At 41.0% G+C, this 14,276-nt stretch overlaps 1 protein-coding gene across 1 annotated transcript in view; it reads left to right on the top strand.

The window, feature by feature from the left end:
- Positions 1–1,289: 1,289 nt before the first annotated feature.
- Positions 1,290–14,276, top strand: part of LOC120035000 (choline transporter-like protein 1) — a 33,472-nt gene continuing 20,485 nt past the window's right edge. The window contains exons 1-8 of the mRNA XM_038981736.1: positions 1,290–1,450; positions 1,857–1,946; positions 4,197–4,339; positions 5,755–5,891; positions 5,998–6,091; positions 6,195–6,364; positions 7,079–7,168; positions 8,321–8,469. Coding sequence (XP_038837664.1) covers positions 1,307–1,450; positions 1,857–1,946; positions 4,197–4,339; positions 5,755–5,891; positions 5,998–6,091; positions 6,195–6,364; positions 7,079–7,168; positions 8,321–8,469 — 1,017 coding nt within the window. The 5' untranslated portion in view covers positions 1,290–1,306. The remainder of the gene's footprint in view (positions 1,451–1,856; positions 1,947–4,196; positions 4,340–5,754; positions 5,892–5,997; positions 6,092–6,194; positions 6,365–7,078; positions 7,169–8,320; positions 8,470–14,276) is intronic.

The raw sequence follows: 14,276 nt of genomic DNA, 5'->3' as shown, positions 1-14,276 counted from the left end.
TAAGGAAGTACACTTTAAGATTCTACATAAGATATATCCATATAATTATATTTTGTCCAAATTTGTTTAAATTAATGATATCTGCATTTTCTGCGAAAAAGAAAGTGACTCACTTGTTCTATAAATGTAAACCCGTGATAAGAGTTTTGGGAAAACCTTGCAGAATACTTATTACCTTTTTGAACACTACTCATGTATGTTACTATTGCAATGATAACAAGACCATTGAAATTGGGATTTAAAAAAATTATTGTTGCCAAATACTTTATGCACAAACAAAAATGCCAGAATTCTATCCCAAAATTACAAATATTATGGATTGAATTGAATAATCTTGTTAAGACATTATCCATAGTAAATAACAAAAAGAATAACATCTTCTTGAATCATTATAATGAGATTTTTTCTGAATGAATACAATTGCACTTAATTTTTTAAATATTTAGTATCTTCTTGTTTATACTTGTTTTGTTAGACATGTCAGATGTAGGGAAGTACGTTGATAATTTTGTATAATGAATAATAATTCAAATTAAATATATATAATATTATATATTTTTTTTTTTAAAGTGGGGGGCTTTTTAGCTAACATTCCACTCCTTGACACTTCTGTCATTTGCCAAAGAGAAAATAAATATTCAAATATGAACATTCTAATAGCAGAAGACAGCAACCGGGCGGTGTTTGTGTGTGTGTGAATCATCACAGATTAGAGTGCTATGCTTCAGAATCAAATCATGAGATGCTAGCATCACTCAGGGCAGTGGGATTATAATTTAATTTCACACTGAATTGTCATCTGATTTTGATATGCTTCTTACAAATGGCTCTGGATGGTCAGAGAATGTGCCTTTGTCACTGAGGTTCTGGTGGAAGTTTATGGTGCTTTTTTTATGCTCTGTAGAAGCTGAAGGTTTTTATGTTCCAAGACAAACAAAAGCACATTTGTTTCTTGGATAACAAACGTCTACTGTGTTCACCAACACCCCAACATTTCAAAATACAATAAAACAAAGCATGTTTTATTTAAAGCAGTTAGCATATTCTGCAACTTGCATTCATGTCAAAATAACATGCATTTTAATAGAAACATTTTTATTTCCATAAGCTTTTATCTGACAATAGGTGAAAGTCTGCATTAAGCTCTTTGGGGTTTTCACTGTTTTATGGGTTTTCAGCAGGGGCACCATTGCATCCAACGTTTAGCCTACAGTGAAAGCGTTTCAGTGCCATAAAATAATATTAGAAAAAAAACGTATGATTGCAGTGACACTTTCGCCTCGTTCATAAGGAAAAAGTTCATCGCATGTGCATACACATCCTTGCATCTAATCTGTTTACAAGCGCAGTGTTACAGGCAAGGAAGTTTTGCGGGCACTTTTTGTGTTTTGGAAGTTCCAGTCACTCCCTAAATCGCCTGTCAACAATGGGATGCGGTGGCAGTTCAGAGGTAATCGAGTTTAGGGATATTTAAGCCAAAACGTTTGTTACTAGCTAGCTAGACATTTTTAGATTTTCCAAACTAGTTACTAACATTATCTGTTTGGGATAACTTACCCATTTAGCTACAAAAACGAACAAGTTGTTGTCAAATGTCTGCAGATCTTTCGCGGCGTTGTCTGTACTGTATGTAGTTAGCTATAGTTGTTTACACTTAAACAACGGACTACTTCCGTGTCTAAAAAGACGCTTTAATGTTAATTTAGGTGAAAGTAAGTTATTTAGTCAAATACTATACAGTATTTCTGTGTTAGCACTGACTTGGTGAAAAAAGCACGCCAGGTTAAACCAGTGTTGCGCATGCACCAGGTGTTCACAGATGACGATTTTGATTGTTTCCAACTTTTATTTGTTAGCAAAAGCAGCGCGAGTGGAAACCATTGGAGGATCGAAGCTGCACGGATATTCCATGGCTCATCATATTCACATTGTTCTGTATCGGAATGGTGAGTTTGCTGTGGTTTCTTTGTAGATGACCATGGGCTCGTTCGAGCTGATCACTTTCGTTAAGACGTTGACTAACTTTGGTCGCCGCCTTTCAAAGTGTGTAGCGTTATTATAAACATTGTTCGATTTGGGACTACATGTAGACTGCATAACTTTTACAACAACCATGTGATCAAAGGTCATGATCTTTCGACTGCAGTTGCTCCTCACCACAGTTATCCGTTATATTGACCAGATCATTTGGAACGCAGTCAGGAGGAGGCAAGATCAGGTGGGACCATTCTAGCCAATGAGAGGGCAGATACGCGTGTGACCAGGCACAACGGTTTTCATGATTTACCACAGCCACAAAGTGTATCGTAAAAATTAATGAAAACAAACATTTGCATTTTGGTCAAAATGTAAGGTTGAGGGTTAGGCATAATGTTAGCAGTGTGGTTAGATTAAAAATCACATTTGAAGAAGATAAATTGTAGAAATAGGCAGGGTTTATGACTTTGTGGCTGTGTTAACTAGTGACGACCAGGCATAACGCTAATAGTTTGTTCGCAAAGTTGCTGGGATGTAACGTGTCCTACTTATATCGGTAGCAGCGGCAGGTAGCCTAGTGGTTAGAGCGTTGGGCCAGTAACCAAAATATCGAATCCCTGAGCTGACAAGGTAATAATCTGTCGTTCTGCCCCTGAACAAGGCAGTTAACCCACTGTTCCTATGCTGTCATTGTACAAAAGACATGCCTAGTTATCAAGGTTAAATACCCCAAAAATAACAACTGAATCATTACAAAAATTCTATGAGAGCAAATAAGCCATACATTTTTTAAATGAAATTTGACACTCATTAACCTCAACAAAAACAGCACCTGCTGGAGACAACAGACTTTGGGCCCAGTTTATCCCTCTCGCTTCGCCTCTTCCTCTCTGTCCTCACCAACTGCAACTTGAAGTCAGAACCAAAGAATTGCGGGAGACAACCTTCTGTTTTGTTGGAAGCAAAATGCACTACATGCTATTAAATTGTTGATGTTGCCACTTATCATTGGTTGTTATCAATACATGTGTACTATTTTGGGTGGATGACTATTTAGAGCTTAAATAGATCTTTATCCTTACATCCTTACAATCTAATTGCATAGGCCCACACGTGGTCCACATTTCTAATATAAATCAATTAAATATCCTACTTGCTGACAATATAGCTAATGAATTTATTTAAATATTACTGTAATGTTGTGTCCCATGTCATAGCATACAATTTGTCTTGTCTGTAATAATGTTCAAATTTGTTGACTATATTGAGTGTGAGTACAATTGAATACGTATTGTAGGCTACACATGGGTCATTGTAGGGTGTTTTCTACACTGGCAATTAATGTGTGTCCGGGAAACCGTCCCTTAATAAGCAAGTACCCCAGATACCAGTCATGGGGTCAATACCAAGTGCATATGACTGCTTGGGATATTGCTAGGCATATTGTTTCCCCGAGTAACTTATTTGAACTGATGTACATATATAGTCTAATACGTTTCTGTACAGTGAGCGTTTCATCCCTCATGGGATTTAATAAAATTCGGCTTACTGACAAGCAACGCAAAGGTTGAGAATGAAAGAAACACACTGCGGTCTCTACTGATGCTGACCTGCAATCTATGACCATGCAGTTACAAGTCCATGTTGCGCAATCACAAATAATAATGAGGAAGGTACAAGGGCATGAAGTAATGGCAAACAGAGCATGTCCCATACAGAGCATGTCCCAAAAACTTTCTGTCGGTGCATATGTACCTCCCCAGAATTTACTCGGCGACTTCAGTCTACAGACGGCTACTTTCGCCTTGCGACTCAAACGCGCCCCATGCTGAGTGTGCGACACTTTACTCTGGCTTACATTGAGCACATGCAGATCCTATTGATCTCTTTTTTCAGTAAGCGGACATTATATAGGACTGGCACTGTTAACTGTAATGACATATGATAATATGAAGCACAGTGGTCAATCCAACCACATGAAGCATAGTGGTACATTGTTTGGCGCCTATTCTGTTCGATTGCATGTATGGAATAAAATTACACTGTTTATGGTTCGCGAAGGTTATTCGATGGGTCATTTAGTACATGGCGTTTTATACTGATTATTGTATTTACCAGCATAGTTCAGCTCTACCCTGATATTGTTTTGTGCATTGTCACCATGATGATGGTGGTGATGATGATAATGTCGTTATTAATGGAAGCTGCTTCCCCTGTAGGCCTGTATCGCTGGTTTCTCCATTTCCACGGGAGCTGCATCCAGGCTCATCTCTGGCTACGACAGCTACGGTAACACCTGCGGTCAGAAGAACGAGAAGATCGAGGGGGTCGAACTCAGTGGCAGGGATCAGACCGACAACAAGTAAGTCGCGTTGGAATTGTGAGGCATCTCGAGATGGATGATTACCAGTTATTAGCCTATCATGTAATAGCAAAGTAATAACAATGTTTTGGTTGAGATTTCCACTCCCATGACAATGTAGGCTCAGCAGGTTGTGACTCCTCTCTCCTAGCCTGGTTAAACCAGACAGAACACAGCCTTCACCATTGTTCAGTGTGATTTAACCAGGCTAGCTCTCTCCCCCTTCCTCCCCACAATCAACAAGCCTTTGTTGTGGTAGTTTAACACACGCCATTTAACATTACCGGTGCACAAACATGGATTTCATCGTTTGGAAATCCAGTTTGCCACTTATACTCTCTTGCTCATCTGATGCAAGGCCTGTTGAAGCCTGAATGCTCATTTGTTCTGTTGATGGCTTAACCAGTGAGATCATTGGGTTACAGAGGATTATAAACTGGGAGGTTCGCGCCCTGAATGCTGATTGGCTGACAGCCGTGGTATATCAGACCGTGTACCACGGGTATGACAAAACAGTGCTCTAATTACGTTGGTAACCAGTTTATAATAGCAATAAGGCACCTCAGGGGTTTGTGGTATATGGCCAATATACCACGGCTAAGGGCTGTATCCAGGCACTCTGCGTTGTGCCATGCGATAGAACAGCCCTTAGCCGTGGTATATTGGCCATATACCACCCCCCGTGCCTTATTGCTTAATTAGCTTGCCAGCACAGGGCATTACTGTAAGACACTTCACTCTAAATCTTACTATACTCAGAAAAGACTGATGTGGGTCTGAAATGGCACCCTATTCTCTATATAGTGCACTCTTTTTGACCAGAGCTGGGGTCAATAATAGTCCACTAGGGAATAGGGTGCCATTTCACATGCAGCCTGAGTGCAACAATGTTGTGCATTCATTCACGACCATGTCCTTTTTTTGGAAGATATTCTAATAAATGATTCAGACATGATTCAACTTTTTGTTGTGCTGCTCGTCCAGTAAGTTTCCATTCTAGCAGTCTCTAGGAACAGTTTCAATGAGACAATGGGCTTTGTTTCTTAGGCTGGGCTGGTTGCCCATTGACGTTTTGACTGGGGGGCAGCAGGGGCGTTTTGGCTACAGAGATTTGACTGTTTGCTAAGCTCTATCCCACATCACATTTTACACAACCTACGTCAAAAAGTCTACGATGAAAATATACTTAGGAAAATATGCAATTTATTGTAATACAAGATGGAACAGTACATTTTGCAACGTTCAAGGATGTTACTCAAATGTGCACATGTTTAGTTCTGTCTTATTTGACTTGGGCCATTGGCTTCCTTCAAGGAGCATGTGCCATTGGCAAATACACTCCATCTCACTCTTTTCAGGACGTTCTTCTACTTCCCTCCATCCTTATTGAAGTCCTGTTCTTTGACCTTTTCCAGGTATGTCTTCTTCCTGGACCCCTGCAACATTGACATCCTGAACAGGAAGATCAAGTCCATGGCCCTCTGTGTGTCCAAGTGTCCAGACAGAGAGCTCAAGACGTACACTGACGTCAAAAAGTTTGCACTGCAAAATGGTGAGCGTTCTTCCTGTTCTCATCCGTACTGTATGCATTTATTGATTGGTAATTGGTGAAAATGAATTGCACAAAGTTTATTTCCTATTTCTCCACTTTTACATAGGATCGGAGCTCTGCTCGTACGACATTCCAGTCTACAAGTATCCAAGCCACGGAGAGAGATCCAAAAAGTGCCCCAAACTCCCCGTGCCACCAAGGTACAGTCCTTTTACCAGTGTCAAGTCAACAGCGAGGAAATATAATGACACTAGCGAGACTATGTTGACGATACCATTTTCCCCATCCTCTCCCCTTGTGCAGCAAGTCTCTCCCGGTGTTCCACCGCTGCACTCCCGTGGACATCTCCTGCTATGCCCAGTTCGCTGAGGCCTTCGTCACCTTCGTCAGTGACAACAGCATGCTGCACAGGGTCATCGCCGGGGTGATGGCCAGCAAGGAGATCATCATGGGCCTCTGCGTGCTGGCTCTAGGTACTGTGCATTCTAAAGTGGCGTTTTATGTTCTAGCTGTCCGTATTTAGCCTCCTAAAGCATAATAGTGTATATCCTAAATAACTTCTCTCGCTCTCTGTATGCTGCTTGATTTGATTGTGCCTCAGAGGCCTCTGCTCTCCCCCTAGAAAGTTGCGTTTCCTGAGACAGGGTCAGGAAATGATAACAGTAAATGTCTCCTGGAGATCTGACGGCAACCAGGGCTCCATGCCCACTTTTTAAAAGTAGAAAGATTTAGGAGCACACACAGAAATTCGGAGCACAGTGGAGAATATTTGAGGTAACAAGCCGTTGTCTTTGTAGTAATAGCGCAAGCATGACAGTCGTGAATCTGCGCTCAGTGTATTCCCCATGGCACTCGGGCTGCAGTACAGTGAAGTCGCCTAGTCATTGCAACAATTATCATCTGGGTGATTTTCATTCTAGGTGCACTGGTGCTCCTAAATAAAAATTCCAGGTCGCAGAGCAAAATATTTAAGCGCATGTGCGAGTAAAAAGGTCGCACTGTAGAGCGCTGGCATCCAAAATAAGTAGTCCCCCCTCCCCCTTAAATTGACATGAAACATCACACAATTATGCCTTATCTTTCAATGATTATAGCAGCAAGAATCATAGCGTTATACAATAATAAGACATTTTTTTATCATGACAATAGCATCGTTTCATCCCCCTTATTTCTATCCCCCTCTGTAGTCCTCTCCATAATCCTGATGGTGGTGATTCGCTACATCTCTGTCGTGCTGGTCTGGATGCTCACAGCCCTCGTGGTTCTGGGCTCTTTAGGTAAGCTTCCCTCTTACCGACGTCTCAGTGATGTCATGAAAGAGACGTCTTTACTAGTGATGGGCTTTCCGAGTCTTTTCGTTGCACCGTATCTTTTGTCTCCGCTCACCTAAAATGAGCCGTTCATTTGGCTCCCAAACGTCTCTTCCTTCATTCTGTAGTGCTTAAAAAATGTATGAAAAACAACATTTCTATTGTAAAGCCTAAACAGTCGCCTACCATTATGTCAGATTGTGAAATGTGAGTTCAAATCAATGTTACCTCACGAAATTAGATTGCTTGCAAAAACACACTGCAAAAATTGAGCATGGACCATAATTAGGCTCTCTTCTCACTATCTACTGTCCCTGCTGTAAGGAATTGCCATCTCCAGATAATGTTTTTACAACTGATCTCCGGATAATGTTTTTACAACTGATCTCCGGATAATGTTTTTACAACTGATCTCCGGATAATGTTTTTACAACTGATCTCCGGATAATGTTTTTACAACTGATCTCCGGATAATGTTTTTACAACTGATCTCCGGATAATGTTTTTAGAACTGATCTCCAGATAATGTTTTTAGAACTGATCTCCAGATAATGGTTTTAGAACTGATCTCCGGATAATGTTTTTAGAACTGATCTCCGGATAATGTTTTTACAACTGATCTCCGGATAATGTTTTTATAACTGATCTCCGGATAATGTTTTTATAACTGATCTCCGGATAATGTTTTTATAACTGATCTCCGGATAATGTTTTTATAACTGATCTCCAGATAATGTTTTTATAACTGATCTCCGGATAATGTTTTTATAACTGATCTCCAGATAATGTTTTGATATCTGATCTTCAGATAATGTTTTGATATCTGATCTCCAGATAATGTTTTGATATCTGATCTCCAGATAATTGTTGTCGGGAGCTCAAAAAGCAGTAGTAGCAGTATGCACATCAGGAAGCCAAATGAACGGCTCTTTCACAGGTGCAATTCAGTTTCTGCTGTTCGAAAAGAGCCGGCCATTCTCGAACAGCCAATCACTAGTCTTTACCTGGTTCTTCTCTGATATCCATCCAGAAACCAGTGTAGAACCAGAAAATGTCATTTTACCCAGTATTAGCCTGAACCCAATGGTAGCCTAATGGCTTCGTCCTTGTGCGTTTCAGGTGGGACCGGGGTTCTGTGGTGGCTCTACGTGGACCACAGGATGAATCTGACCAACCAGACTGGTACCACCCCAACACCCCAACAGCAGTTGGCCACAGACAACGTCCAGGCTCTGCTGGTCTACGCTGTCATTGCCACCGTCTTCACGGTACGTGTGTGTGCATGCGTGCTTGTGTTGCCATGTGTTACGATTTCTCTGTTTTATATGGGTACCGTGTGTTTATACTGTACTGTGTTTTCAAGTATTTGCTCTTCAAGACCAGATTTGTTTAAGCAGCAAGAAAAAGACAGAAATGGCCTGACCCACATTTACATTTTAGACTTTTAGCAGATGCTCTTACAGATTTTTCACCTAGTCGGCTCAGGGATATTGAACCAGCGACCTTTCGGTTACTGGCCCAACGCTCTTAACCACGAGTAGGGTTCCGGTGGGAAGTTAAGCACGGGAATTTGGGGAATTTTGCTTAAATTCATCAAAAAAGTTAGCTTATATCAGTGAACCTTTTTTGTGGGATACACATAAGGCAATTCTAGGTCTTATGGCATATTTTGGTTAAACTATCCCCAATTCAATGGAATTGCAACCCTCTGCATGCACAGTGCATTCTTCCATCACATGTACAGCTGATTCTCAAGATCTTGCTCACTAATGAGATGCTATTGAGCCCACACTACTACACTGTCTGAGCCAAGGACTACATGCTTTCTGGTAAGTTTTGATTACAATACTGGGTGGGGTGAATATATTTTATATGACATACATGATTTATTTGTTAACTAGTAAATAGTAGCCTACAGCAAAGTGTGTTTAAATCATTTCTAACTTGTTAACAATTTCTGCTAGTTAGTTTTTGCTACCATGTGGGTTTTAGTTTGCTTGAGCCTGCTAACTGAGGAGTGTTAATTCACCTGTTCCATACATGTTTAATTTTGAAACAATTATCTTACAAAGGAGTTGTTTAATCTAACTGCTTAACTATTTATCTGTACATGGAATTGTATTTGTCGTCTTTTTGTCATTTTTTTCTAATCTTTACAGGAAAATGCCATCTGATGTGACTATCTGATGTGTGGAGACATTTCACTGCAGCTGATGTAGAAGGAAAAGCTGTGTACATTTTCAAATACTGTGCCCAATCATATGTGAAGAATGCAACAAAGATGCAGAATCATCTGGCCAAGTGCATAAAGTTCCCACAGCGCTCATAACAAGCAACCTCTGACAGAAGTCCCTCTACTTCTATTCGAGGTGAAAATGATGAATCAGACACCTTATCGATAACAACAGCTCATGGTCCTCCTGGAATCAGAAGTGTTTTTGACTCAATGGTGGAACGTAGTCGGAGAAATTCTGATTAATTTCTTGCTCAAGCTGTGTATGCAACTGGTTCACCTCTGATGCTCACAGGCAATGTGTATTGGAAGAGATTTCTGAATGTTCTTTGCCCAGCATACACCCCTCCAACCAGACATGCTTTATCTACTCATTTGCTGGATGCAGAGTTCAACAGAGTTCAAGTGAAGGTCAAGCAAATCATAGAGAAAGCAGACTGTATTGCAATCATCTCTGATGGGTGGTCGAATGTTCGTGGGCAAGAAATAATTAACTAAATCATCTCCTCCCTTCAACCAGTATTCTACAAGAGCACAGACACAAGGGACAACAGACACACCGGTCTCTACATTGCAGATGAGCTGAAGGCAGTGGACCACAGAAGGTATTTGCACTGGTGACAGACAATGCTGCGAACATGAAGGCTGCTTGGTCTGAAGTGGAGGAGTCCTACCCTCACATCACACCCATTGGCTGTGCTGCTCATGCATTGAATCTGCTCCTCAAGGACATCATGGCACTGAAAACAACGGATACACTCTACAAGAGAGCCAAGGAAATGGTTAGGTATGTGAAGGGTCATCAAGTTATAGCAGCAATCTACCTCACCAAGCAAAGTGAGAAGAATAAGAGCACTACATTGAGCTGCCCAGCAACACCCATTGGGGTGGTGTTGTCATCATGTTTGACAGTCTCCTGGAGGGGAACGAGTCTCTCCAAGACATGGCCATATCACAGTCTGCCGATATGGACAGCCCCATCAAGAGGATCCTCCTGGATGATGTATTTTGGGAGAGAGTGGTAAGCAGCCTGAAACTCCTGAAACCTATAGCAGTAGCCATTGCTCGGTTTGAGGGAGACAATGCCATCCTGTCTAATGTTCAGACTCTGCTTGCAGATGTAAGAGAATAAATATGTACTGCCCTGCCCACTTCACTGTTGCTCCAAGCAGAGGAAACTGCCGTTCTGAAATATATCAAAAAGCGTGAAGACTTCTGCCTGAAGCCCTTACACGCTGCAGCATACATGTTGGACCCCAAGTATGCTGGCAAGAGCATCCAGTCTGGTGCAGAGATCAACAAGGCCTATGGTGTCATCACTATGGTGTTTCGCCACCTTGGCCTGGATGAGGGCAAGGTACTTGGCAGTCTGGCGAAGTACACTTCCAAGCAAGGGCTATGGGATGGAGATGCAATATGGCAGTCATGTCAACATATCTCATCAGCCACCTGGTGGAAGGGACTTTGTGGATCTGAGGCTCTTTCCCCTGTTGTCTCCATCATCCTCCAAATCCCACCAACATCAGCCACCTCAGAGCGCAACTGGTCCTTGTTTGGGATCACACACCAAAGCACGCAACAGGCTGACCAATACAAGGGCCATCTGGGCAAATTAGAGGCTTTTAAAGCCTGACAACGAGTGATCCTCAACAAAGTTGGAAAGTGACAGTGAAGATGAGGCCTCAGAGTCTGATGTTCAAGAGGTGGACATTGAGGGAGATGACATGGAAGCCTGAGAGGAAGACAACCAAAGCTTTAGTTTCTAGACTATCATTTTACAGATGTACGTTGAAAATGTTTTTGGGAGATGTGATGGATCATTGGGGATCATTCAATATTCCCTTTCTTTTGTTGTTCAGTGAAATCATCCCATGTGAAGAGTCAACTCATTTAATTAAAGTTCAATTCGTAACTAAATAGTTTTTTACATTTCTATTGGAAGGATTTAATCATTTGCAATTATGTCTACTTATGATAAGGTAAAAGGTTTCTGTCTCCATATGATTTGGTAAATATATCCAATGCAAAAAAACATCTAAATTTAAATGGTATTAATATTAATTTGCATATATTTCTGTTAATTCCCACGGAAAGTTTCCACGTCTGAATATTCCCCCAAATGTTTTTTGTTGCAGAACAACCTATATTTTGGTGGCCTCTCGTACATTCTAATGTCTTGATCCCATCTGAAATACACAGCAAAATTGAGTAATTTATCAAATTGAATGTGCCAGAAAACAATAAGGCTAAATTGATTTTGACTCATCATTACCACCTAGGCTACATTACCTGGGACGTGCAAATTCAGGACTCTAGCTTACATGTTTTACAAGCAAACACACAATGTAGAAAGTGTTTTTATGATAAAACATGACTCCACAGTTTATGAATAAAATGTTTTTCGGGTGTTCCATGTTCAATAAAGTACAATCAATGTATCCTCTAGTATTTGACTCGCATCTGAGACAAATGTTAACTATATTTTTATGCCTGCTACGTTAAATTAAACCATCAGTGTTTCCCTGTCACTGCTTACTTTGTGCCTGTCCTATCAGTAGGAAACTAGAAGATGCAAATTGTTCATTCTAGCGGGAGAGGGCTTGGCTGTTTTTTTTTTCTCACTAGCAAATTGAAAAGTAGCCTAGTGAATGTAAATGGAATAAGTAGCCGGCTGAAAATGAGTCTGTAATCTGCTGTTTAGCCGACGGTCGGCACTAGTGGAAAACACTGCATTCCCACATACTCATATCTTCATTTGAAAACTAGCACTGAATAAATGTATTCACATCCCTATGCTATAACTGATAACCAGCATACTGTGCATTCGGAAAGTAGTCAGACCACTTGACTTTTTCCACATTTTGTTACGTTAGTCTTTTTAAAAATTTTATTATTATAAAAAAAATGGGACCTCATCAATCTACACACAATACCCCATAAAGACAAAGCAAAAACAGGTTTTTAGAAAATATCACATTTACATGGTGCTTAATTTGTAAATCGTGAGGTGCCTGAACAAAAAGTAACTGCAACTTTTATAATAATGCATTGCATACATATCATCGTATTTGCGTAGTGGAATGGAGCAGTAGAGTAGAAGCACTTATAGAAGGTGCACACATTAGGAACATTTTTAGTAGCCTAGGGTCCAGGAAAAATCTGCCTTTTATAAACGCATTTCATGCAATTCTACGTCATTTTACATGACTGGAGACTTTTTAATACCACACAAATAATTGAAATGGCAGGCTACTTTGACACTGAAAAAAACGGAGAATCTGAGATCAATAGAAACGACCTTGTATTGAATCCATTATTAGCCTAGGTGTGTGGAGACACATATTGTAGGCTACAATATGAGGAGGAAATTATAGTCCTAAAAATGCTTTCCAGTTTCACTGACTCACCCAATGGTGCGCAGCTCACTTGCTGGTGATGGCAGATGCGCGAGTGCCAAAAGTCTCTCACTCACTCAAAACAATATTTGGAAGTTGACCAAAATATTTTGGTAGCCTGCAGCATAGTGTTCTCTTTTCAGCAAGAGCCATTTCCTTCCAAACCTGTGTTTTCTCTCGATTGTATTTGAAGTACTGCTAAAGGCCTGTTTTGTCTGCATGCTGTTTTTTCACTGACAGATTTGCTGCGTGTTCCCGACTGTAGGCTATTCCTAGTTATTGGGCTACAATCCACAGCTAGACTATTAAAAAAACTATTGATCCTCTGTGGCTAAATTATAGGCTGTTTCGTGGTGTAGTAGGCTATTCGGAATGATTTCCTTTTATTTCTGACAGACAGCAGTAATTCTGTAACTTTGGCCAATTTATTTCAATTAATCAGGGGTGCTGCAGCCTACTACTCCCCCAGAACCCTTCGCGCGGCTTTGATACTATAAGGAAATTAATGACGAAGTGCAATTCTGGAGAGATGAGAGTTGCAGGCTCAAGTCTATCAGAACAAATAGAGAGGGAGATATCATAAAATGTTAATTTCATTCTAGTTTTGTGAGGGATACTGGCGCGCTTCTCACACAGCCACGCGTTTGTCTCAAACAGGTTACAATGTTGGTCAAACCATAAACCCGGACCGGCCCAACCCAAATCAACTCTTAGAATATTAGGCCCGAGCTGAAAATCTACTTTTTTACGTTACGTTTTTTTGTGGGGGCAGGAGAATTAACAAATAGGCAACTCAAATGAACTTTGATCGTTTTTATTGTCATTTTTACATTTCAAAAAGTGAAAATAGTTTTTCATGCCTCGAGATGTACATGATCTGGCCAAATAGGTTCTGGAACAAAACAGTCCAAAATGGAAAGATCCGACTCAAATTAAGCACTGCATTTACATAAGTATTCAAACCCTTTACTGAGTACTTTGTTTAAGCACATTTTGCAGCATTTACAGCCTTGAGTCTTCTTGGGTATGAGGCTACAACCTTGGCACACCTGTATTTGGGGAGTTTCTCCCATTCTTCTCTGCAGATCCTCTCAAGATCTGTCAGGTTGGATGGGGAGCATCGCTGCACAGTTATTTTCAGGTCTCTCCAGAGATCTTTGGTCGGTTTCAAGTCCGGACCCTGGCTGGGCCACTCAAGGACATTCGGAGACTTGTCCTGAAGCCACTCCTGGGTTTTCTTGACTGTGTGCTTAGGGTCGTTGGCTAAGGTCCTGAGCACTCTGGAGCAGGTTTTCAACAAGGATCTCTCTGTACTTTGCTCCGTTCATCTTTCCCTCGATCCTGACTAGTCTCCCAGTCCCTGCCGCTGCAAAACATCCCCACAGAACGATGCTGCCACCACCATGCTTCACCATAGGGATGGTGCCAGGTTTCCTCCAGACGTGAC

This window comes from Salvelinus namaycush, chromosome 42 (assembly GCF_016432855.1).
Source record: "Salvelinus namaycush isolate Seneca chromosome 42, SaNama_1.0, whole genome shotgun sequence".
Classification (NCBI taxonomy): Eukaryota; Metazoa; Chordata; class Actinopteri; order Salmoniformes; family Salmonidae; genus Salvelinus; species Salvelinus namaycush.
This window is presented reverse-complemented; position numbering and strand designations above follow the sequence as displayed.